Genomic DNA, 26142 nt, shown 5'->3' on the forward strand with positions numbered 1-26142 from the left:
GGAGTATGGATTGTGATCTGTTTTTGAAAAGCTCTGCTAGTGATTCTGCCGGTGACCGGTATGGTTCTGCTCTAAAATCCTCCGGGATGATTTCAGGAAACCACAAAGTTAATATTCCACAAGTAATACACTAGTATTGTACTAGATAAATCTCACAATCTACTCTGAAAAGAAAGTATTTGTTGCTCGTTCCTCCCTTGTCCCAAAGATGAATCTGGATTAATCCCAGGGTTATATAATTAGTAATAATAACAGTAATATAAAATTTACTACACTCCAGCCACTGTTCTAAGTATTTCATTTATTTCCATAAAATTCTCTCAACAATGCTGTGAGATAGACTATTACTATTATCCCCACCTTGCAGGTGAAGAAAGCAAGGAACAGAAAAGTCAAGTGACTTACATGTGGTAACACAGACAGCAAAGTATACTGGCTGGATTCAGGTGGGCTCTGGGGAACGTTCTATCTGGAGAAACCCAAGTAGTGTTCCTTCCACATTGGGTGGCAGTGGGGTTTTGTGGGAGAAGTGCAGGCTTTGGCAGCAAATACTTAACCAAATTCTGATGCAATTACTTACTAGCTGTATGATCTTGGGTGACCTTACTTAGCCTTGCTAAGTGCCTTAGTCAGCTCAGACTGCTGTAACAAAATACCCTAGACTGGGTGGCTGCAACAAGATTTATTTCTCACAGACCTGAAGACTCGGGAGTCCAAGATGAAGGTGCCAGTGGGTTTTCTTCCTGGGGAGAGGCCTCTTCCTGATTTGCAGAAAGCCATCTCCTCGCTGTATCCTCACATTACACAGAGAGAGGGTACTGGTCTCCCTCTCTTCTTAGAATGGCCCTAATTCTACCATGTGGGCTTCATCTTCTTGGCTTCTTCTAAATCTCATCAATATTCAAAGGTTCTGTCTTTAAATACTGTTGCTTCAGGAGTTAGGTCTTCAACATATGAATTTTGGGAGGAAATAAGCATTCAGTCCATAGTGCTAAGGTTCAGTTTCTTTCTCTGCAAAATATATATCACACTTGTTTTTTTTTTTTTCTCACTTGAAAATTTTATTGGTCAGGGAGAAAGGAAGTCAGGCAGCCCCCTAGCTTCCCGCCCAGGGTGCCACAAGCTCTCAGTGCTTCCCGTTGCCATTGACGGGGCGGTTCATGAGCTCGGGGGACACCAGGAATGCCTTGAGCTTGAGTCTGGTGCTGAGGCGTGCCACATAGGCCGAGAGTAGGAGGAAGGGGTCCAGCAGCTGGGGGCCGGGACCTGGTGAATCAGCAGCAAGTCCAGCAGGTTGTAGTCCGCAAAGGAGACCTGGTTACCCACGATGAAGACCTGGCCCCCCTCATTCTGGAACAACAGCATTTCAAAAGGCTTCAGGTAACCTGGTAGTGCCTTCACATACTCCTCCTTTCCTGCCTTATAGTTAGTGTAGATGAGGAGATCCTCCACACCATCGTTCACTATGTCCAGCAAGGCCGCCTCCTGCTGGTCCTTCCCGTAGAGCCCAAGGGAGAGGCCCAGGTGTCGCAGGATGGCATTGGACTGGTACAGGTGAGGTCTCCATCCTGGAACTTGGGGAGCTGCCCATACACAGACAGGAGGCCTTGAGTGAGCCCTTCATCCAGGTCTCCATGGTCACCACCTCCTCCTTCCAGCTCTGCCCCTGGTCAGCCAGCAGCATGCGCATGGCCTCGCAGCACCCTTGAACAGGGAAGTAGATGATGGTGTAGGGTGGCATGGTGCAGCGTGGGTGATGGTGGCGGTGGTGGTAGCAGTGGCAGCGGCAGTGGTGGTGGCGGCGGCGGCGGCAGCAGACAGACATATCACACTTATTTGTAAGGTTTAGCAAAGAAGTAAGATTTTTATAAGGTCTCAGCTCAGTCTCATAATAAAAACAAAGTAAAGTATTCAAAACTTTCCTGACTATGTAGCAGGTACTGTTAAAGAAAATCTAAAGAATAATAATGATTTGTGGAATGCCATGCTTTCAGAACTATGCTACATGCACTTATGCATTGTATTCACTGGATCCTTCATAACACCTGAAAAGCATTATTAGTATTTCTGTCACTATTTTATAGATGGGGAAACTGAGAGATTAAATATTTTCCTGAAGTCACAGCTGGTGACTAGCAGAACTGGGAATGGAAACACATCGTATGCTCAGAGTGCTAAGATATATGATATATGGCTTCTTCTGTTTATTTGGGAATATGTGAAATTCATTATTTGAAATTGTCATGAAATAAATAGAAATGAATATTTTTACCTAAGAGTTCTGAGTTTGCAAGAAATGTTTACTATGAGCCTCACAAGGAGAGAATTCAACTCTTTCTCTTAATGATGGCTTTATTTGCTGACTAAAAATAAGAATACCCAGGGAGGGGGAACTGGGGAGATACTAGTCAAAGGGCATACAGTTTCAGTTACACAAGATGACTAAGTCCTAGAGATTCACTGCATAGCACAGTGCATATAATTAACAATACTGTATTATATACTTAACTCTTTAAGAGAGTAGATCTTATGTTAAATTTTCTTTTTAAAAAAGGAGGAAAAAAAATTAAAAAATTAAAAAATAAGAAAGAAGGAGGGTGGAACTTTCAGAGGTGATGGTTATGGTTATTGCATTGTTTATAGTGACAGTTTCAGAGGTGTATGCTTATTTTCAAACTCACCAAGATATGTACTTTAAATATGTACAGCTTTATTTGTATGTCAAGCATACCTCAAAAAATACATATAAAGATATGTAATCTTACAATGGGACAAAATGTCCAAAAAGGAATACAGTAGCCCATATCTCTGTTTTGTCCCTCTCTTCCCACCCTCCACTCTTGACATCTATTACCAAAGGCCAACTTTAAGGAGAGAAATATGGCTCTGAAATCATTTAGCCTGAGGGCAACATTCTTTTCTAGACTTCTTCTGTGTGTGAGCTGTCACCCAGCCCCTAGTTTTCTGTTTCTGACTCATCAAAGGAGTGTAGAAACATTTATATTCTCTCCTTTGGAAGAATTCTTCTGTGACCTCTTCCACCTCCAGTCCAGCCTGCAGGCTGAACGTGTTGGTTAAAGACAGAAACACTTAATTTTTAGAAAAACCGATAAACTGGGATTGAGTTTCCTTTTTAGGAGAATCTTCTAGATTTAAAAAAATCAGTATTAATTTTAATATTTAAAAAATGTGTTGGTTATGAAATTCTTGGAAAAAATATCATAGTAATATTGAAATTTTTTGAAGAAACTGCAGTGTAATCATAAAACCCCACAATTGGTATTAGAAACAAAAGCACTGACAGAAAATCCTCTTTTCCAACATAACCGGAAAAATGAATATAACCACCAAATCTCTCTTTGGCAGGATCCAAACACTTGGCTACTCAAGGTAACCACTGGAGAGGCAAGAGGTCAAGTCCAGGGAAATGCCAGAGTAACCACATGATTCATCTCGCCAACCCCAGACAGTTAATCAATCACAAAGACAGAAAAATGAACAATGAGGACTTCTAGAGTTTAAAGAAGTTAACCCTGGGAATCTTGGTACCATTGATACAATGGCCTCTCAAGTTAATATTGAACAAACCATACCATTAGCCGAAGAAAGATAAGCAAAATATGTAGGTTTCTGGTGCAGCTGGATTGAGCCACTTTGGGGGCTAGTTCTCAGGGAAGATTCTACTAGTAATGGCCTGATAATAAATAACATTTTGTGATAATTAAACAAGGATTGTTATTCACAAAAATTGTGGCATAATGCCAAGAAATGAGCCAACATTTATTCATATGTTTTTGTGTTCTAATTTTGTTACTGACCTTATTTTCCAACTTATAATTTTGATTTGGTCCAACTTTCCCCCTCTAGTTTCAATTTTATTTAGTCATTATATAACCTTAAGTCCTGTAGAGAAATTGGTAAGTCACTCAATAGTTAAATACTTGTTAAGATAATGACAGCAAGAAATTCTCTTTTTTTCTCCTCTCTATTTTTTAAACAAAGATTCCTTGAGAATCTGGTGACCTCAGGCCTAAAGTATTTGGCTTTCCCTTTTGTTCAGGACTCTTGGTAAGCAGGGGTGGCCTGGTGATCTACAATTAAGATGACAATCCCCCTCCCTTGCCTTTTGCCCCAAGCTTTGCACGTAAAAATTAAGCCTTTGGGATTTTACAAGGTGCTTGCACTTTTAAAGACTGTTGATATTATTGTCTTTTTGGTTAACAGCTTTGTAATTCTTGTGACCAACCTGAGCCAAAAGATGAATTAGAGGTTTTTGCAAATTCAAACAAAACCTACTAGTATTACTTTGCAAAACAAAACCCAAACAAATGAAATAACTCTGCTTCCATAATTAATTTCAAAGGACAACCATCTACACGGTAGCCTTTCCCAGAAAGTGGGAAAGTTTTAAAAATATGTATTTTAAATGATTTTGTAACTGTGAAACAAAAAGAAATCTCCCCACTTAAAATTTGAAGTTAATAAAGTGTTTAGAAATCTTGCTAAGTTAATGAATGAGACCTGTTTCCTCAAGCTGTCCCTGATACGTTGTATCTCAGGGAAGAAAAGCCTCCTTTTCCCACCTCTTCCCCCATCCTGAAGAGCAGGAGCTAGAGGCTTGCTGAGAGGCCACACCTAAAGGAGGGGTTTATTCCTTCCCAGTGAGCCCGGGTACAGTGAGTCCCGCTAGGACAGGATGCAGGTTGAGTACAAGTCTGGCTGGAATTCCCAAAAAAGAGGCACAGCTAGGGTGGGGCAGAAGCACAGTTCTTCAAATCCACAGCTGTTTGAGTTTCCCAAACTGTTTTTAGAATCCTCAGGGCTTGGGTAGACTGGGTTATGCTCACTTAGGATGGTTTGGTTTGCAAATCTGGGAAGAGAGCCAAATAGACCATTTTCTTCCATAATTCTGGAGATGATGTGTGCTCTCCAGAGAGATGTAAAATCATGGACTCATAGAACTGGGCCTTTGGAGATTATCTTGTGAACCCATTTACTCATTTTACAGACCAGGCAATGGAGGCATAAAAAGTTAAGAACTCAGGGTCCCTGGGTCACTCAGTCAGTTAAGCGTCTGACTTTGGCTCAGGTCACGATCTCAGGGTCCTGGAATGGAACCTCTGGTCCAGGCTCAGCAGAGAGTCTGCTTCTCCCCCCTCCCTCCCTCAGCTCATGCTCTCTCTGTCTCTTAGTGAATCAATCAATCTTAAAAAAAAAAAAAAGTTAGGAATGTGCTCAAGTCATTACATAGGTGATCTCTGATAGAGCTAGGACTTGAATCCTGTGTTTTCTTCCAAACCATTCATATTTGATAAACTAAGTAGTAGAAACTACAAGTTTCAGATATAATTTGAAGATATATAAAGCATGAACTTTGGGGTGTATATGTATGTATATAATTTTAATTATAAAATATACATAACATGAAATTTGCATCTTAAGCATTTTTAAGTGTACAGTTCAGTGGTATTGAATACATTCACATTTTTACCATGCCCTGTTTCTACATGGAAATGGAAGAAGTCAACCAAAAATATTTTCTCTTTATCAGTCTATTATTGAATGGACACATACCATGTGATCAACACTATGTTAGGATCAGACAGATTCTAGACCCTCAAGGAGCTTTTAATTTGTTCAGGCAACAAAGTACATAAATAAGAGGCTATAATTAACCATAAAAAACTGTGTATGATATGTTTTAAATGGGTATACTGACAACAAAATGTTAAGAATCCAAAGAACACAATCATTATGGGATGAATACTTAGGAAAAGCTTCCAAGAGAAGATGGACTGAGCCACATTGATAAAAGGGAAGGAGAAGCCATGAGAAGCCATTCCAAAAGAACGAACAGAGTGACCAAAGGCATGGGGTTGCTCTACAAAGGACTTTTTGACAAAAAGTGGATAAAGAAGTCTGAGAATAACAAGAGTAGTTTGCTACTAGACACAAATGACTGATTTTATCCCATAGGCAACTGCAAGCTGTTGGAGACTCTTGAACAGCGTCATTATCAAACTAACAAGTTGCTGTGAGGGAAAAGTGTAGGATGGATTGAAGGAGGAAGAATTGGATGAGTGAGGCCAATTAGGAGGCCATGACAGAAGTTTCAGTACAGAGAAGAGAAGGGGCAATCAGTTTGAGAATGAGTAATACAAATGTGTGAAATAATTCGAGGAAGTCAATAGAGCTTACTAATCCATTAGATATTGAGAGTAGGGAGGAGAAACAAGAATACTAAATTCAAGCTAAGATCAAGCTAGAGCGACCAGAATTATAGCAATTGAATGGAGTGAGTAACTCAAGAGAGGGAGAGAATACTAAACAGAAGTTCCATTCTGGATAGGCTGAAATGGAATGATAGAAAGACATCCAAGTAAAAAAGATAAAGTACTCAGAGAAATGTATAAAGTTGTACAGCTGAGAGGTATTTTTGAAAAGATTTTTAAAGCAATTCTCTTAGTTTTCACCTCCATCTTTGGGAACAAAGTATTGATCTTAGCTTAACCAGTTGAAATGGGAATGATTAAGCTGATCACAATATATGACATAATCTTCATATGGACATATAAAGATTGTAACTCAAAGGCAAATGTCAGGTTCACTTTAAAATAATGGAGAAAGAATTGGAGACATAAAAACCTTTTAAATTATACTCAGTTGAAAATAGCCCTATGGAAAATTGGAAATATATACAAATTCAATACTGATTTACCTTAAGCTGCTGGGTTTAAGTGTTTCAACATGATGGTATTGCTATGAATTAAGTTTAGAAAAATTAAGAGAAAAACATTGTGTAAGATGGTTTTGTATTAGCACTATTGGGATCACAGCAAATAAATCTTTATTGTTTATAAAGTCATCTAATTTGCCATCATTCTGACCTAGAAATTTTGATTCCTAGCAAAAAGAGCTTTGTTACTTAGAGAGAAATCAGAAATCTGCGTTTTCCTCCTTTCTTCTTCCTGCAGGGAGGATTTATCCAGGAGGCCTGGTGCTTAGGGTCAATGATATTTTTAAAGACCCTGTGAAATTTTATTGAATTTTGCCTAAGAAGACAAAAAGCTCTTTAAGTATTTTAAATTATATGAAAAAATAATTTTAAATATGCATATTATAGTGGGAGGGGCCCACAAAGTCTGAAATGCCTAGGACCCATGTAAGTCATAATATATCCTGCCTCCTGTACTTAGATCTGGGTCTCTGGTTCTAACCATAATCCACCGCTCTTTGTACTATTTTGTATGAACTTACAAATTCCATGAGCTTGTTACTTTTATTAAAGTGAAATGTGCACAAAATTTTAACAATTAGCTAGTTCCATAAAGTTTGCAAAGACAAATAGTCTCTAACCATTTTTCTCCATATCCCCTTTTCCAGAGGCATTTAATCTACTTTGATCCTTTAAAGACACTTCTTTTTTTTTTTTATCTTTTAAAGATATTATTGATGGTCATTTAGATCGATAGATCAATGGATAGGGAAAATGTAGTGTATATATGCTGGAATAGTAGACAGTAACAAAAAAGGATGAGATGGTGCCATTTGGGACAACATGAGTGGATCTAGAAGGTATTTCTAAGTGAAATAAGAAAGTGAAATAAGTGAAATCCTCTTATTTCAAAGTGAAACTCTCTTATTTCACTGCTAAGTGAAATAAGACTGAGAAAAACAAACTGCATATGATTCCACTTATAAGTGGAATAAAATAATAAAATAAATAAACAAAAAGCAGAATCAAATCATATAGATGACAAACTGATAGAAAGGAAAGGGGGTGGGAGGTTGGGCAAAATTGGTAAAGGGGAGTGGGAGATACAGGGTTCCAGTTATGGAATCAAAAAGTTACAGGGATAAAAGGCACAGCATTAGAGGGGAAAAGCACTACTTCTTCTGTTATTACCTGGATATATCCAAGTATGAAGCTTGTGATATTACTTTTTTTTCAGATTTGGATATTACCTATTGACTTCCTATCATGAAGATGAGGATTTAGATATCTTGTCTCTTCCACTCTTACCAAACCCAGTCATAAACACTTCTCAGCTATTCATCCTGCTGATTGAGACTGATTGTAATTTTGATTGACTCAACGTTCAGGGTTACATTTTTATGACTCTGTAGGCTACTTGGTGTTGAGTCATATAGAAAACTATGATTACTTCTTTACTGCTCGACTTACAGTTTTCCTTCAGTTAAGAATTGTCTTGTTTTCTCATTTGCCTAGTTTTCTATGTACACATTTATTTCTGTGTACACATGTCTACTGGATGTTGAAATATCTTCTTGATACATTAAAATGTGTTAGGTATTATATCAATTTGTATTTTCAAATCTCTTCTGAAGTCTTTAGGCCTAGATGAGTCCAGATGTGTTGCCACCATGCTTGATGCATCATCCTGGGTAAATATGATAATGCCTTGGTATTTTTTCCTGTGTTGGATCTCTTTTTCCTGTAAAGCATATCTTCCTTTTTCTTGGTTTACCTCCTTGTTTTGGTTGCACATATTCATTAGAAACTCTCTTAGAAAAGGTGTACGTGCATGTTTGTGTGTGTGTGTGTGTGTGTGCGTGTGTGAAGTGGGGGTAAAGTTTTTCTCTGAGAAATCTTTACTCTCATATTTAGTTGAGAAGTTAGTTATTTAATATTAGAAATAATTTCCCTTCAGAATTTTGAGTGCATTTCTCCATTTTCTTCTAATTTCCTGTGTTGCTGTTGAGAACTTTGGAGTTATATGGATTCCTGTTACTTTGTGTGTGATCTTTTCCCCTCCACCTTTCTAAAAACTTACAGCATCATCTTCCCATTGTCCCCTAGGTCCTAAAATATCTCTGTGATGTGTCTTGGTGTGGGTCTGTTTTCATCACTGGACACTTGGTAAGCCCTTTCACATTGGAAATATATATCCTGAAATTTTCAGAAATCTTAAATTATTTCACTGAGGAAATCATTGTTCTCCCTAGTTTATCTTTGAGGTACTTCTCATGCACTGGTCTTTTAATCTGCTTATGCTTTCCCTCCTACCTTTCATGGTTTTTTTCTTTTTGTTTTCTTTCTGCAAGATTTATTCTACTTTCTCTTCTGGTCTGTCTATTGAGTTTTCATTTCTACAACCATGTTTACATTTGTTGTTATTGTTGTTCTCTGTGTCTTTTTTTTTTTTTTTGGTCCTTCCTATTATTATTTTATTAATTGAAAGCTTTCTATTATCTTCTGCAGACACAAGTTAAATGTTTCTTTCCTTGGCGGCCTAATCATTGTTTCCTTTTTTTTTTTTTAAAGATTTTATTTATTTATTCATGAGAGGCACACAGAGAGAGGGGGGCAGAGACACAGGCAGAGGGAGAAGCAGGCTCCATGCAGGGAGCCTGACCTGGGACTGGATCCCGGGTCTCCAGGATCATGCCCTGGGCTGAAGGTGGCGCTAAACCGCTGAGCCTCCGGGGCTGCCCTCATTGTTTCCTTCAAGTTGCTTTTTTTTTTTTTTTTTATGTATTTTTTTCCAACATGTATGCAAGGGCTTATATCCTTAGATGACTGATAATTCTTTTTAAAAATTATTTATTTATTTATTTATTTATTTATTTATTTATTTATTTATTTATTTATTGAAGGAGAGAGGGCCAGGGGAAGAGAGAAAGAATCCCAAGCAGGCTCCACATCCAGCATAGAGCCTGGTACAGGGTTCAATCTCATCACACTGACATAATGACCTGAGCCAAAATCAAGAGCCAGATACTTAACCAAATGAGCCACCCACGTACCCCAGAGGTCTGATAATTTTTAATTCTGAAGCACGATTAAGGGTGTTCAAATAAAAAGCTGTGATGTAGGTGATGTGAGATAGCTATTTGTCTTGGAGCCTCTATTGTCTATCTTTAAATGTCTTCTTAGGTTGTTCAGATTCCCTGCAGAATGCGCTTCCAGTCTCCTGTGTGGAGGATAAATGCCCATCTGCCATTGTTCTGGGAGTGAGAGGGGAGACTGGGTTTGGCAGCTTTGAATATGCATACCCAATCCACCTGGTTCTGAGCACAGTTCTTCTGCCCTTCACTTGATTTCCCAATCCAGGGATCCCCTGGTTTCTTGGGTCCAGAGAATACATTTCTGATGTTCTGCTGGGGGAGGGGGAGAGACAGTTGCCCTGCTGTCTTAAACAAGGCAAATGACCTGAGACACCTAACTACTACTACTTTTTTTCTAAACAGAGAGAGGCAGAGGCAGAGACACAGGCAGAGGGAGAAGCAGGCAGAGGGAGAAGCAGGCTCCATGCCTGAAGCCTGACATTGGACTTGATCCCGGGTCTCCAGGATCATGCTCTGGGCTGAAGGCAGGGCTAAACCGCTGAGCCACCCGGGCTGCCCCTAACTACTACTTCTTAAGACCAATCCTTTTTATCTTCTTCCTTTCACCCTCCTCTCCCAGGGTACCTAGTGCTTTTACTTCCTGGGATTCAGGCTGAGGTTTCAGGGGAAACTAGATTTATCCTTAGCAGCCATTGCTGCTGACTTAGAGTGAAGCCTATTCAGGCCTGCAAGATAATTTCTACTTGACCATCTATGTACATCCTTCAAAAGTGTTGCTGTCATTGCCTTCTTCACCTTGTGGTCTTATGTCTTTAAATAAGCCTCTCTAGTGTAGTTTCAGTAGGATTTTGGAAGAAGCAATATTAGAAAATGTTTTCAATCTCCATCTTTATCTGAAAGTAACTTCAAATCACTTTTTGATTATATAGTTTGAAGTATTTAGCTTTTATACAAACACAGTGACTTCTGAGGCTTTTGATGTTTCTGATAATATTTTATAAAAATTTATGATCATACCAACCAGCCTTAACACAGCTATTGTGTTAGCCGAGCGCTTTGCAAACTTTAGTAATGTTCTAACCCTATTCAAGGAAAAATAAAATCTATGGACTTCAGGCACTGAGTTACATTAAATCTATTACTTAAATGTGTACAAGTGTAAGTATAGATTATTTATACTTATAGCTCTTGTGTATTTATATGAGCAAAAACAAAAAACTTAATACAAGAAAATCACATATTTAATTCAAATTAACAATATAAATTTACATATTAACAATATAGATTTAATGTAACTGATGTTATTTTAATGCAACTAAATTGCTACCCTAAATATAAATGTGGTACTTAATGCTCTGTAATGTAATGCATTATTTTAAGTCCATTGTCCATGTGCTACCATGTGTTGCATGAGAAACAAATCTACCCATCTCTCCGAATTTGAAATAAGTACAGGGAAACCTTTATTTAGATAGCAAGGTTTGTCATATGGGCATCATTTAGCAAGAATGTACCCTCAACCTATTAAGCCTGCATCTGTACTTTTCATATTAGTGTAACAAATAAAGTAGCACTTCATAATGCCAAGACAATCATAAATGCAAACAAGAATTTGGCCCTTATTTTAATTTAGAAGTATCCTCTGAGGAAAGCTCTGGCTGCACACTTGAGTTGAGTGACAACCCCATAGGTCCTCAGATTTCTGGGACACCTCCTGGGTAGAGGGGACTGCTGCGTCAGAGCAGGAGCACAGTGTGCATCTAAGGACAAATACAGAAATGGAAAATGCTTTTTTCTTTGCTTTTCTTTGCGAAGAGAAGAAATCTGAATGAAGATGCGTATTGTAAGAACGGTACATTTGACGTGGTGACATGATTTCATTCTAGTGGCAGGCAGCCACTAGTTTGAGATCTGTGGTGATTGTAAACTATGCCAAAAAAGCAGTTTGCCCTAGCTTTGTAAAACAAAACAGTCGCATTTATTAAAAAAATCAATACTTGAAATTATCTGCCCAAATATTTTACCCTGTTACTGTCATTGGATCCTTGGGCTTTTCCTTAGGGCCACGTGGCCAGAAATGCCCAATACTCACCAAGGAGGCACTGACCAGTGCATCTGGGACCCCTTACTAGGTCTTCAAGGGAAGGAGGCCACTGCCCTCCAGGCAAACATAACATACGATGGTGAAACTATGTGGCAATGGCAGGGTAAGAACCCAGAAGAATTTGGTACCTATTTGAAAACAGTAAGAGTGTTTTCTAGATGTAAAAATGGAGGGCCGGTTGGTTAATATCATCACATGATTAGGCTCCGGTTTAAGTCATGCTGGCTCTCTTCACAATATAGAGGGGCTGCTGCCAGAGGGAGGAGCCCAAGAAAGGGGGGCCATGGAGACAGTCTGGGCTGTAAAGCTGGTTCATTTCAAATCAGTCAGCTGGACAATGGAATGCTGGGCCTCCAGAGGGGCATCAGGAACCCTGACCTCACCTAATCAAGCCATCCTGTCTCAGAGTTGTGTTGGAGCAGAAGGAGCACAACCCAGGCTGGATTCTGAATGCTAGAGGGCTGTATCTATTTGCAAGTGGACCTGAGGATACATCCAGGAGCCTGAAGCCTGGCCTTGGGTAGAGAAGCAGGCAGAGTTGGGTAAGGGTTAGGGCTCTTGCCAAAATGGGTTGTGATTTAGGACATGTTTCAGTTCCAATATGGGGCACAATCTAGGCAGATGAAATATATGCAAACTGCCTGGAAATCTCAATAGTGATCCCCACCTTACCAGAAGAAGGCAGTGGATGAATTTGGGTTAGCATATCTAGCATTGTCCCTAGGGAATTGGGCGTGGGTGGGGGTGGGGGGCACATGAAGTAGGACTTCAACAAAAGGAAATGTTACTCCTGAAACTGAGCACCACACACACAAACCCTATGTTCTTCTTTATCCTCAAGCCTTCATGTAGGCCTCCTCTTTTCCTGGTTACTTTTTAAATTAGACTGGGTTTGGGTAGTTACAAGTGAATTCCAACATGCACTAACATTAATAAAAAGGGGGGGTTATAAAGAGGGAACTGCCTCTGTGTCTGGAAAGCAGGGACTCTTGGGTCCTCAAGACTTTCTCTGTATTTTTTTTTTTTTTAGCTCCTTGTGCATTGGTTTCATTTTCTCCTTTTGCAGGTATAGAACTCCAGCTAGTTGCAGGGGCAGGAGAGGGATGGAGGGAGAGTCTCAATTTTATGCTACTCTAGTGTATTCATTCCAAAGAGAAAAAAAGAGAATTTTCCCTTCTAGGGTTATTCTGGAAATTTCTCTGGAAGGACATATGTGGGTATAGGCTAGATCTCCCATTGTCCCTCTTGGATAAATCACTATGCCTGGGGTTGAGGCCTGTGGTCAGTGGTTCTTGAGTAATAAGCATACCCCAAGGCTAGGTGGAGAGGGGACTGACAGCCCCACAAAATTTGATTGGAGCAGGGGAGGAGCAAATTATCCAAAGGAAGGGGTAATGTTCCTTTACAAAGAAGGGAAAGATGCTGGTCAGAGGCAAGACAACAGATGTCCTTCAGGATTCCTATTCATCTGTTAAGGCTTGACTCAGGTGTCACTTCTTGATACCCTCTGTCCCTCCCTGTCTTTCTCCTATTGGGTTACACATCCCTCTTCTGGGTCATGTTACATCTTGGCCTACTGCTGTACCCACTAATAACTTAAAATTGTCTAGTTATGTGTTGGTGTCTCTCATTAGACAGTAGCTTTTTAAACCTTTTTAAAAAATTTTTTTTAATTTATTTACAATAGTCACAGAGAGAGAGAGAGAGAGAGAGAGAGGCAGAGACACAGGCAGAGGGAGAAGCAGGCTCCATGCAGGGAGCCCGACGTGGGATTCGATCCCGGGTCTCCAGGATCATGCCCTGGGCCAAAGGCAGGCGCCAAACTGCTGCACCACCCAGGGATCCCCTAGACAGTAGCTTTTGAAGACAACCACTGTAGCTTATTCCCATTGGCACACCCAGCCCTTCAGCAGATAATGGGAGTTCCAGAAATGTTTTCAATAAAATAATAAGTGAAGATGATCACAAAATGGCAGCAAGTCATCTTGAGTTAGGAAACAGAGGAAGGAACATCATCATAAAAAAATACCAGATACTGTGATAAATGTTTCATAGCAAATAACTCATTTGATTCTCAAAACATTTGAGGGGGTTTTCTTTCTATTTCATAGACAGGAAGCCTAAGGTTAAGCAAGTTCCACAAGCTCATACAGCCAATAACTGTCAATTTAATAATCAGCACTTAGGCAACTTAAATCTAACCTCTTTACCTTCAACAACTCTGTCTTCTGTTTCCTCCTCCTGTTCCTTCTGCAGGTTAACAATGAACTTATATCACCTAAGGATGCTCTCTTTACTTCCTAGTGATTCAGACCTTTTCCCTCAATAGATTTTTATTTTACCTAAATGCACTCCCTAGCCTGTTTTACATCTTTGTCATTTGTTTCTTTAGCCACACAGAGGGTTGAAGGAGAAACCGTAAAATCACTTCCAGTACCAACATCACAAAATTATATAGAGTAAACAAAACCAAGTAAAAGTAACAAGTTTGACAACCCCAACATAGAACACTCCTTTTGCTCAGAAGGCTTTTGGTTCTCAGGGGCAGCACACCGTGAAGGTGTGGGTCTGGGGGTCCAGTTCCACTCTCAATTCGCCTCTTCCTTTACTTCTGGGGACTCCTTTATTCTCTCCTTTTGCTCTAACAGTTGCTCTTTTCTCCTCAACCGCTTAGTCTTTTTATTTTGTCCATAACTTTTTGGGACCTTGCATTTCACCTCCCTTGCCTTTATCAGTCCTTTCCTCCCTGTCTTCCTTCTGGCAGACTCTTCCTGAAGAGCCCTTGGTCAGAGCTGGCCTGGCTTCCTACCTAGGGCCCGCTGACTTGCCCAGGATGCTCCTGAGGTGTTCGTGATGCTCGGCAAACTCAAGGGTGAACCACAACTGAACAAAACACTTGAATTCAAAGAGATAAGGCTAATTGTGGGCATTTTGAAATTATGGTCGATCCAGTGGGCAATGTTTTTCTTGTAGCACAATTTTTAGACTCCTCCAATCATCCAAAGTGGCCTATTTGAGGCCAGCTCCTTAGGGAACAGTGGCTCTAAGTGAGATTCCCCAACCGGCCTGATCTAACTTCAAGCATTGTTAAAACTGCAGCTTCCTCACCAGACCAAGAAAATCAGAATTTCTGGGAGTTAGTAGGCAATCTGAATTTAAAATATTATTCTTGGTGATTCTTAAGCTCACTAAATTGTAAGAAACTCTGCTTTTGTTTTAATTATTCTCTAAAAGTTTTATGCGTTATTACTATTAGTTTCCTTAAATGTATCACAAAGAATTTTATTTATATCTATTTTCAACTTGCACAATAAATACTAGATATTTGACTGAAGCATGCAGCAATAATATTTAGCAAATATTCTGGTATCTATTCTAATAAGCTATTTTCTTGACCTGGAAAAGATAAATTCCCTAACCTTTGTCTCCCTTAAATGCTTCCATGTGGGGCTTTATTCATAGTTAACACCAAGGGTAAAGCTGAAGGAGTGCCTTGCTTTTTTATCCATTATGTATTTCCCTGTTTATATTGTCTTTTTAGAAGTTTTTATTTATTTATTTGAGATAGAAAGAGAGAGGGAGAGCACAAGGAGGGGTGGGCAGAGAGGGAGAAGCAGGTTCCTCACTGAGCAGGGCGTCCTGCTTGAGCTCAATGCGAGCTTCATCCCAGGATCCTGGGATCATGACGTGAGTTGAAGGCAGATGCTTAACTGACTGAGCCACCCAGGTGCCCCTCTATGTTTTTATTGTTGAAAGAGAAACTACATTTATATACTCTTGCTATATATACCAAATTCATTATATACAAAGTTAGGTAAGAAAATTTTCTTTTCAGTTCTAATGTTAGGATGTAGTTCCCTACACCCTACATCCTAACACACGATTCTACATAGATATGAACAGTATCTACGTAGAATCATGTCCCTCTATATTACATATACATACATACGCATATATTTCTATATCTGAATCTATAAGTACACTACTCGGGGATCCCTGGGTGGCTCAGCGGTTTAGCTGGTCCAGTATCGGTCCTGGAGACCCGGGATCGAGTCCCACGTCGGGCTCCTTGCATGGAGCCTGCTTCTCCCTCTGCCTGTGTCTCTGCCTCTCTCTCTCTCCCTCTGTGTGTCTCTCATGAATAAATAAATAAAATCTTTAAAAAAAAATATAAGTACACTACTCAATATTTTCTCTTATGTTGAGGGCTTTGTCACAGTGACATCAGTTCAGTTTTCTTGAATCTTTACTGTTCTGTGGTGACTGTGGGGCAATTCAGAGTTTGAGTTAATGGTAGACTCTGGGCCACATTCCTATCACTTTCTCTGAATGTTCTACGTTGCTCTTTGGGGTGGGGAGACAAAACCCACCGAGTACTGTCATTACAAGCCAATGCCCCTGGTGCACTGACCGCGGATGGAATGTTGGTTGCAGGTGCACTAACTACTACCCAGCTTCTGACAGTTTCTTTCCACTTTCCCCACAACTTGATTCTCAGGGCTGGAAGGAAGGTCACACTGCCTGCTGTACAGAAAGGAAGACTTCTGTGGTTAAAATCTTCCACTAACTGTGGTTTCTTCACTTGCAAGGGAAACAGGAATGGGACCAGTTTGGGACCTGTTTGTCATCCCAACAGCAAGAAATTTTTGTTTTGTCTCTGCCCATGGCCTACAGAGAATATGTCTCTGTGTGTGGGGAGAGCCTGGGAGAAGGGTTAGAAACAGGTCACAGGTTCCAGGGAATGTGCCATCATCCACTAAAGCCAGGGGTGTGGGTAGAGTCACTTCTGTACAGATGGTGACTGTATTCTTATGACCTTTCCTTATGGCCTTTTTAGGGAGGCTTAACTAAACATCCCCTCAGAGTTTTAAAAACTCAGAAATTCTAGGTCCCCAAGCAACCGTGTTTTTCAAAAATTCTGAGTTAAATAAGGTAACATTTGTCCAGCACTTTGCAGTTTACAAAGTGCTTTTCACTTACAGCCTTTCAGGCAAGGAAATCCTTAAATACTTAAATGTTTTATTTTATTTTATTAAGATTTTATTTATTTATTCATGAGAGACACAGGGAAAGAGGCAGAGACACAGACAGAGGGACAAGCAGGCTCCATGCAGAGAGCCTGATGAAGAACTTGAGCCCCATGTGGGACTCCATCCTAGAACTACAGGATCATGCCCCGAGCCGAAGGCAGACGCTCAACCGCTGAGCCACCCAGGCGTCCCAATGTAGTTTTATTTTATTTTATTTAAAGATTTTATTTATTTATTCATGAGAGACACACAGAGAGAGAAGGAGAGAGGCGGAGAAGCAGGCTCCGATGTAGTTTTATTTTAAAGGAGGAATCTGAGTTTCCATCAACTCAACCAAGAGGATACCGTGGACGATGAACAGCTTAAGGGTCTTTAGGATAACCAGTTAAATCTCACTCCCTTGATACAGAAACTCAAATAGCACTTGATCTGTCCTTTTCTTATGGCACTTACCACTGATCTTGCATATCCTTACTTGTTTACATGCCTTATCTCACTTGCTAGATTTGACATTCTTTAAGGCAAGATCTCTATCCGATTGTTATGTGCATCATTCACAGGGCTGATGGAACCAGCAGGCCACAAACTGGTATTTGTCAAATGAATGAACCAACGAAAGTGAATGAATACATTATATCCACTTCAAGTTAATCATCCGGATATGTTGTGAGGTTTGTATGAAGATTTCCCAAAGGAAAGAAGCTAAGCTAGAGACTTTATAAAGAACACTATCTTTCAGGACCTCTCACCCCCTCCAACAGCATTTAGGGACTGGGGAAAATTGTCACTTTATAACTAATAAAAAACGAGTGAATTCTTCCCGGCCGGGGCGGGGGTGGGGGGGGGTAGCATTTGAGTCCCCTAGTGGTTCAACTTTACTAACTCATAAATTAACTTTCAAATATTAAACCAGCAATAAGCCAGAGCTGCTCGTGTATCAATCATCCTTTCCCTTTTCCCAAACTAGGAACTTGGGTTGCTGTCCCCACCCCCACCCCCACCCCCGAGCGTGATGGTCACGGAACAGAATCACAGGAACACAAGAGGGATGAAGTATGTAAATAGGCAAGATGCCCACGTCACACACGTTTCTCCCCAGATTTTTCTTTGACCAACGCCTCGACCGTGAGACAGGCGCTATTCTCAACGTGTGTGTCTGTGTGTGAGAGATTAGGCCAGCATAAGCACTGTTTGCAGGCGTGACCGAATGTCCACTTAATTTCAAGTTTTTCTTAACATCTGAAAGCGACACTAAGAGAGCGAAGATCGAAGCACCCTTGAACTAGGACCTACACAGCGGCAGCGGCAGCAAACGGCCGGGCGAGCGGGAGGCCCGCGGAGATCCACCTCCGGAGGAGCCAAACCGGGGCCGCGGGGTGTGCGGGGTGTGCCCGGGGTGTGCCCGGGGTGTGCCCGGGGTGGGGGCGTGCCTCGCATTTTCGGGCAATCTGAGTCCGGGCGCTGGTGTCTGCGCCCGCCGAGCCGCCGCGGGAGGGGAGGGCGCGCGGTCAGGTGACCCGGGGCGCCGCGCTCCCGGAGCCCAGCCCGCGGGGGCCGCCTGGGCCGGGCCGGGGGCCGAACCGGAGCCGAGAGGGGCCGCTGTCCCCGAACAAAGTTGCTGGGCCTGCGGCGGCGGGGCCCCGGCCGCCCGCCCCGGAGAGAGCAGCCCCGGGCGCCCGCACGCGAGCGCGTCTCCCGAGGGCGCCCCCCCCCGCCCGGCCTCCCGCGCGGCTCTCCAACAAAGGGGCAGGCCCGCGGCGGCGGAGGAGGAGCCGCGGGGGCCGGCCGCTCGCGCACAAAGTTGTGGAGTCGCCTTTCCTCGGAGGAGGGGAGCGGGCAGCCGCGGGCCGCGGGCCGAGGAGGGGCCTCTGGCTCCCGCAGCCGCTGGGGCGGCGCGGCCGGCGGCGCCTCCTCCCCTCGGGGTCGCTGCTGCGGACGGGAAACTCGCCGGCGTCTGGCAAACTTGGTTGCCTGCGCGCCCGTTCCAGGTTTGCACTTGGACTGTTTTGTTTTTGTTTTTGGCGGAACTACCCGGGCAGGAAGATTGCACAAGTCGGGGGCGTTTTCCATCGGGTGTCCCCCCCCCCCCCAATTTTTTTTTTTCTTTTGGATTTGTCTGGTTTTCACATTTCCTTTTCCAAACACGTCGCCCCGCAGCGCTCAGGCTCGCGCAGCCCCCCGCGATCACGACGACCCCAACGCGCCGGGAGGAGCCCTCTGCCGGCTCGGGGCGCGGCGGCCGCGGCTGGGAGGCGGCTGGGAGGCGGCTGGGAGGCGGCGCGGGCCCGCGGGTCCCGGGAGCAGGTAAGCCCGTGCGGCGTGTCCGCCTGCGGAGGCCGGGGGATGTGGCCGCAGCGCCGGGGCAGCGGGGACCACGGGCTTCCTGCGGCTGCGCCCCCGCGTCCTGGGCCCCTCCCGAGGGCTGGCTGTAAGAGGTCACCAACTTTCGCGTGCACTTTCCCCGGAGCCTGAGTCCAGCCCCCCTCGGCGGGAGAGGGAGTGCGGGGAGCGTGGGGAGAGCCCGGGCGAGGAGGTCCGCACACTCGACCTAGTAGGGAAGGACCCCAACTCCCCCAGCGGCTTCCGTGCGGCCGCCCGGCTCCCGCGGCTCCTCCCCCGCTGCTGGGAGGGAGGGTCGCGTCTCCGTGCCCCGCGCTGTGGTCTCCGAGAGGGGACGTGGCTTCCTAGGATGGCCAGTGGCACACGCCCCGGCCCGGGGGGGCGGGGCCCGAGGGGTCCGCCAGGAGAGGGTGGGAAGGGGGTGCCGTCCGCCGGGCAGGAAACGTGCTCGACCTCCGAGCCGCGGCAGCTGCCGAGGGTGGGGCTCCCGGGAGGGGCCGCAGGCGGCCAGTCGGTGCTTCGTCCCCGCGGTAGCCTCCTCTTTCCCGGACTCTTGGCATCACTTGCTGCACCAGGTAAGGTCATTTGTGTCGCCTTCGGGCCCCGGGTCCGAGGTTCTGATTGTCCAAGGCCACTTGCACAACCAAGGAAGCCCTCATTTTAGGCTGTGCAACTTTTAGAAGGCACGCCGTTACAGGAGAACCGCCCCCCCCCCCCCGCCCCGGATTACGAAAGGGGCTACTGTGCACGGTTGTTCCAAGGGAAGAAGACGTGCCCGACCTCCAAGAGACGCGGGACCCGCACTGTTTTGCTTCGAACTGGAGAGCCCCGGGGCTAACTTGGAGCTCTCCGCTGCGCGCTCTGGGCCGTCCCAGGAAGAGCGTCGTCGTTCCCAGCCTCCAGGTCGTCAGGGTCACCAGGGCCTCGCGGAGCAGTTCCCCCAGCCGCGCCCGGGCGGGGGGTCGGAGGGGGGTCGGAGGGGGGTCGGAGGGCGGGTCAGTGGCCGGGCTGCTCCTCCCGGAACGCACCGAAGTCGCGGTTCCCCGGTCCGGCCGGGGCCGGGTCTCGAGGCCTCGGCGACCCGGGCCGCAGCCGCTTGCACTCGTGTGTAAGTTGCACGGGCCGCAGGAAGCGGCGGGGGCCGGTGGGCGTGGGGGCCGCAGCCTGCGCGGGGCGCAGCGGGGCGGGCGCGAGCTGCAGGAATGCGAAGCTCGTGGGCGCTTGGGCTTCCGAGTACCGGGCGGCCCGGGCCGCGGTTTACGCGGAGTCATTCCCCGCCCCCTCTGCCCGAGTTTATGGGACTCAGGAGACCGCTCTTTAGCTCTCCTTTGGGTGTTTACCTAAAATTTATTGCCCCTGTAAACAGTATTAATCACCGTGGTGCTAACCTTCCCTTGGAGCGTTTGCGAGAGGGAATGGCAGTCCTTGGCACCGGCGGTTTCTTGTCCTGTGCTTCCAGAAGGGCGGCAGATTCTTGGCCCCTTGGCTTCCCTCTCCACTACCTTCAGCATTCCTAGGTTTTGGTTTCTAGTTTAAATGCATGGATAGTGTCTGCCCTGGGACCCATACCGCATTTCCATCCTAATGACACATTGTTGAACGTATTTGTATTCTTAGGTGGTCTGATTGCCAAATGGTTAATTTGGAAACATTAGCTTTACTTTTAAGGGCATCTCCCCACCCCACCCTTTGACCCCCAAGTTTATTGCCACACGCTGGTGGCTTCTGTTCCATATGACAGCCAGACGTGTTCTGAAGAAAGAGTTGCTGAATGTAGCAGAGTTGAATGCATTGGTTTCCGAGAGAAAGATCTGGCTAACTTTGCAAAACGTAATTTTGAGGCAACAGAAACCTAGAGTAGTGGTAACAGTAAATTACAAGAATTACAATTATATAGGGCTTAAAGCTTGTAAGGCAATATCTAAGGCAATACCATTTATTCTCAGTTTTTCACTCAGCTTTGTGTGGAAGATGGCCTCTCACACTCCAGAGAGGTGGTAGGTCTACACCTAGGCACATTGTTCTCTTTTTTTTTTTTAATTTTTATTTATTTATGATAGTCACAGAGAGAGAGAGAGAGAGAGAGAGAGGCAGAGACACAGGCAGAGGGAGAAGCAGGCTCCATGCACCGGGAGCCCGACGTGGGATTCGATCCTGGGACTCCAGGATTGCGCCCTGGGCCAAAGGCAGGCGCTAAACCGCTAAGCCACCCAGGGATCCCTGTTCTTGAGGAAACTTGGATTTTTGTCTCTGACAACCTATTATAAATAGCTGCAGCATTTAGTGATTTAGAAGGAGGTATCATTTTTTGTGTGTGCTCCTCAACCTAGGGTGGGTCCCCTGCCCATTCCTACCAACAAGTGGCAGTCAGTGGCTCTCTCTGTTCAAATGGCCTTTTGTGGGCAGCCCGGGTGTCTCAGCGGTTGAGCACCGCCTTCAGCCCAGGGTGTGATCCTAGAGACCTGGGATCAGGTCACATGTCAGACTCCCTGCATGGAGCCTGCTTTTCCCTCTTGCCTCTCTCTTTCTCTCTCTCTCTCTCTCTGTCTCTAATAAAAAAAAAAAAATCTAAAAAAAAAAAAAAACCCAAAAACCAAAACACAACAAATGGCCTTCTGTGATTCTCCCTTTTCCCCATTCTTTCCTTGTCCTGTGATCCTCTTTCTGCTGTCTCTTTGCAGCATATATGGGATTTTGATTACCAGGAAGAGAAAATTTGAGAAATTATCTTACAGTGGCAAAATAAAAAAAATTATATGGCAAATATTTATGTGCAAATGAAGTAAAGTCCTGTGTCAACAGTTTACTTTTCTTCTTTAAGGAATGGGAAAGGTCTTTGGCAATTGCTGAAGTGAAGACCTTTAGCTAAGACTAGTTATGAAGGAGAGGAGTGTCAGAAATATCTTTTAAAGGGAATAGTTAGTTGCTTTCCAGTAGAGAGAATTTTTGCTGGGCAAACCGGGTTTTTCATAATAAAATTTTATTTATATTCTTCTGAATAAAGCTTTAAAGTCTTGAATATATTAAAATACTCTTAATTCAGCAAATCTTTTACAGGTATGTACCCCGCAAAAGGAACTTAATCACATAATAATCCCTAAGGTCTTAACGGTAGTAGAACAATATTAAAAAAAGAGAAAAAGTTTTTTATCCTCAAAATTTGACAGACTGATGATCCAGTCCACATGGTCCTCTCAACAGGAGAGGAGATTCTTCCTAAAGCTTTAGTAGTCCACCAGTTTTCTTCTGCCTCAGACTGTTAAATACTTCAAATATTTTTTAAAGATAATTTTGAACTCTTTATTATTAAAACACACCCTTTTTTCGACTGGTCAGGAAAAAATATAATAATTGTCTTTTATATGTATTGATATAAAATAATATGGTATTTCCTTGAATGTTATATATAATTAAACGTAATATATAAAATACAAATATTACATAAGTATGCCAAATGAAGCATATCATACAATAATAATACTACATGGTATGTCCTTGAATTAAGTGATTGAATTGCCTAATTGTAGCTAGCAGAGTTTACTCTTGTTTTGATATCTGTTGTAGTATATGGATTAATGCCCATTATTTGCATGCAGATTAATATTTGGATGTGTTGACTATAGCTAAGTTGCTGAACCTCAGATTGAATTCTGATTCTGTCTGGGTTGTAGGGCCACTATGTTCCAGGAAGTATTAGGGCAATGCAGAACTCTCATCATTGACATTCTTAGAGAAAAGGTGGTTCTGCCGAGTAGAATCCTCAATTCTTTAAACTTTGAAGATGATCCTTTTTTTTTTAAAGATTTTATTTATTTATTACACACACACACACACACACACACACACACAGACAGGCAGAAAGAGAAGCAGGCTCCAAGCAGGGAGCCTTGGCATGGGACTCAATCCCAGGTCTCCAGGATCACGCCCTGGGCTGAAGGTGGCGCTAAACAGCTAAGCCACCGGGGCTGCCCTTGAAGATGATTCTAATTAATCACTAAAGATTAAAATTATTTTATTGCTGGGCACCTGGGTGGCTCAGTCGTTTTAAGTGTTGACTCTTGGTTTCTGCTCAGGTCATGATCTCAGGGTCATGATGTCAGGGTCTTCACATCGTCCCTGCCTGGAGTCCCATGTAGGGTTCTGAGCTCAGTCCACAGGCAGCTTGAGATTCTTACCTCCTCTTTCTCTTTCCTCTTCTCTTCCTCCCTCTGCTCAGGTACTCTCTCTTTTTCAGAGAAATAAAATCTCTAAAATTATATTATTGGTAGGTTATACCTATACTCAGCAGAATTCATGTGATATACTTTCTAGAATAAAATCTGTGTCGATGGGTATAACATGTAACTATCCAGATTTATATTGAATCCAGACCATTTTTGAGATCGGACCTATATATCCAACTGTCTTTTTTATTTTCTGCACTTATATAACTTGGAGGCACCTCAAACTCAGCAAGTCCAAACCACATTCATGATTTCTTCCGCCAGTGGCTTATCTGCCAGTGTTCCCCAGATCAGTGAATGACTCACCTTCTACTCAGTTGCCCAAACCAAAACTGGGCAGTCATTTTACTCCTTAGTATTCTGACCATCTCATATCCAGTCAGTTCCCAAATGCTATTGACCTTTTGTATTTGATATTTAAATATCCCACATATCTACCCATTTCTTTCCATGTATCCTTGTTTAGACCACAGTCATTTCCTGCCTGTAATATTATACTAGAAAGATGAGTAAACACCCATTCTCTGCATTCTCTTTGCATTTCCAACATTTGTTTGCTTTCTTTCTCTCTCTCTCTCTCTCTCTCTCTCTCTGCATGTATGTATATGAATAGAGAGATACTTTTACATAGATAGACAAGTATATGTTACGTTGTCCTGTTTGAACTTAAGTTGAAGTTATTGTCACACTTCATTGATTAAATATTTTGGGGCAGCCCCGGTGGCACAGCGGTTTAGCGCCGCCTGCAGCCCAGGGCATGATCCTGGAGACCCTGGATCGAGTCCCATGTCGGGCTCTCTGCATGGAGTCTGCTTCTCCTTCTGCCTGTGTGTCTGCCTCTCTCTCTCTCTCTGCATCTCTATAAATAAATAAATAAAAAATCTTAAAAAAAATATTTTGTCAAGCGTCTCCCATAATAAAAGATACCCACTTGCATAATGACAAAACCGTTAACCAGTACTAAAGAACTTCACTATTGATATAATAACATTGTTTGATAAATAGCCCCTATTCGCATTTTTCACATTATCCCCCAAATGTTTATTTTTGAAATTCTAAATTCAGTCAAGGATTACACTTGATTGTCATGTTTCTTTAGTCTTCTTCAACCTACAGTTACCCCCTCCTTCAGGTGTTTTTGTTTTTCACGATGTTGATAATATTGAGCAGTCCAGATAATTTATTTTGAAGATGATCTACAGTCTAGATTTGATTATGATAAGCTTCAGGAGGATACTATATGGACAGTATAGTATATTTCCCATTGTGTCACATGATGCCCCATTATTGGTCATCACTTGGTTAAAATTAGGAATTATTTTTCCTAAGATTCTGTTATGAAAAAATTTCAAAAATACAGAGGAATTGAAAGAAATTTTCATTCAACACCCATGTGTTCATGGCCTAGGACATTTTTTCCTTTAAATATTTTATTTATTTCTTTGACAGTGAGAGAGAGACAGAGTGCACAAGCTGGGAGGATCTGAGGGAGACAGAGAAGCAGGCTCCTTGCCCAGCAAGGAGCCCAATGTGGGACTCAATCCCAGGACCCTGGGATTATGACCTGAACCAAAGGCAGACACTTAACTGAGCCACCCAGGTACCCCTGGCCTAGGAACTTGAATGAACATTTGCTCTATTTTGCCATAGTCTTTATGGCTCCTAACTCATCATTCTGGTCCTCCTACAAACCAGAATGATCTTTTCAGAAGGCAAATCTGGTCATGTTACTTCCCAGCTTAAAACCATCCATTGGATCCTCTCTTCCTCTTTAGAGAAAGATCAAAAGACTTGGCCTGGTCTTCAACACCCTGTCATTGGTTCTGTCTACCTACTTCACCAGATTTCTCTACTCTTGGCTGTTTTTTCTCTAAAGACGGTGGTTCAGCTTCTAGAATGCTCCATGATTCTTCCTGCATGTAATCCTTTCAACTTCTCTTCCCACCTCTTTTTTTTTTTTTTTTTTTGCCAATTAAATTTTTTTCATCATTGAAAGCTTGGCTCAAATGTCACTTCTTCAAGAAAAACTTTAATTGCCCAGGGCAGGTCAGATTCCTCTGCTGTATGCTCATATTACCCTGTGCTTCTCATTTGTACATTTGTAACATATCAGTATTATAATAAAATAATTCATTATATAATTAACAGCTTAGTGTCTATATGCTTCATTATGGCAGAGTCTTTTTTAGTCATATACCCATTGCCCAGATCAGTGCCTTATACATAGAAGGTGCTGAATAAATACCTGCTGAATGAATGGTTAGTATATTTAACTATATGATTATATATATTAAATAATATATATGTATACTTCCCCCCCCAAGTCAATATATTCCCTTTTCTCTTTAGGTATTGATGTCCAGCTGGACCATCATAGAAAATTGGAAGTCTTAAGAAGAGAATTTAATAGAGTCTTTGGATTAAATTGAAACTCCGCAAAGATGGCCAAGTATGGAGAACACGAGGCCAGACCTGATGATGGGCAGAATGAGTTCAGTGACATCATTAAGTCCAGATCTGGTAGGTCATGGAAGCTTAAGAAAATGATGGATTATTATATATGAACTACTTAGAAGACATAAGTTTTTTGGCTTGTTTTTGCACTGTTCTTGTGAGACAAACTTTTGAGAAACAC

The 26142-nt window shown here is 42.9% G+C and overlaps 1 protein-coding gene, 1 long non-coding RNA gene and 1 pseudogene across 9 annotated transcripts in view; 2 read left to right on the forward strand and 1 right to left on the reverse strand.

Moving 5' to 3' along the window:
- LOC144312804 (uncharacterized) overlaps window positions 1-4511 on the forward strand; it is a 40632-nt gene extending 36121 nt beyond the window's left edge. For all 5 annotated transcript variants that reach the window (XR_013378441.1, XR_013378439.1, XR_013378434.1 and 2 more), the window contains one exon: window positions 3367-4511. This is a non-coding gene — a long non-coding RNA (uncharacterized LOC144312804). The remainder of the gene's footprint in view (window positions 1-3366) is intronic.
- On the reverse strand, window positions 1052-1741 carry LOC144312801 (glutathione S-transferase P pseudogene; annotated as a pseudogene).
- A 14266-nt stretch (window positions 4512-18777) lies between the features above and the next one.
- UTRN (utrophin) overlaps window positions 18778-26142 on the forward strand; it is a 505421-nt gene continuing 498056 nt past the window's right edge. The window contains exons 1-2 of one of the 4 annotated variants that reach the window (XM_077895925.1): window positions 18778-19248; window positions 25857-26027. In XM_077895925.1, the coding sequence (XP_077752051.1) occupies window positions 25949-26027 (79 nt within the window). In that variant the 5' untranslated portion in view covers window positions 18778-19248; window positions 25857-25948. Of the gene's footprint in view, window positions 19249-19713; window positions 19860-20066; window positions 20188-25856; window positions 26028-26142 lie in introns of those variants that run through there. The other 3 variants (XM_077895964.1, XM_077895934.1, XM_077895937.1) reach the window with 3 other exon arrangements.

The sequence above is a fragment of the Canis aureus genome, chromosome 1, assembly GCF_053574225.1.
Source record: "Canis aureus isolate CA01 chromosome 1, VMU_Caureus_v.1.0, whole genome shotgun sequence".
Taxonomy (NCBI): domain Eukaryota; kingdom Metazoa; phylum Chordata; class Mammalia; order Carnivora; family Canidae; genus Canis; species Canis aureus.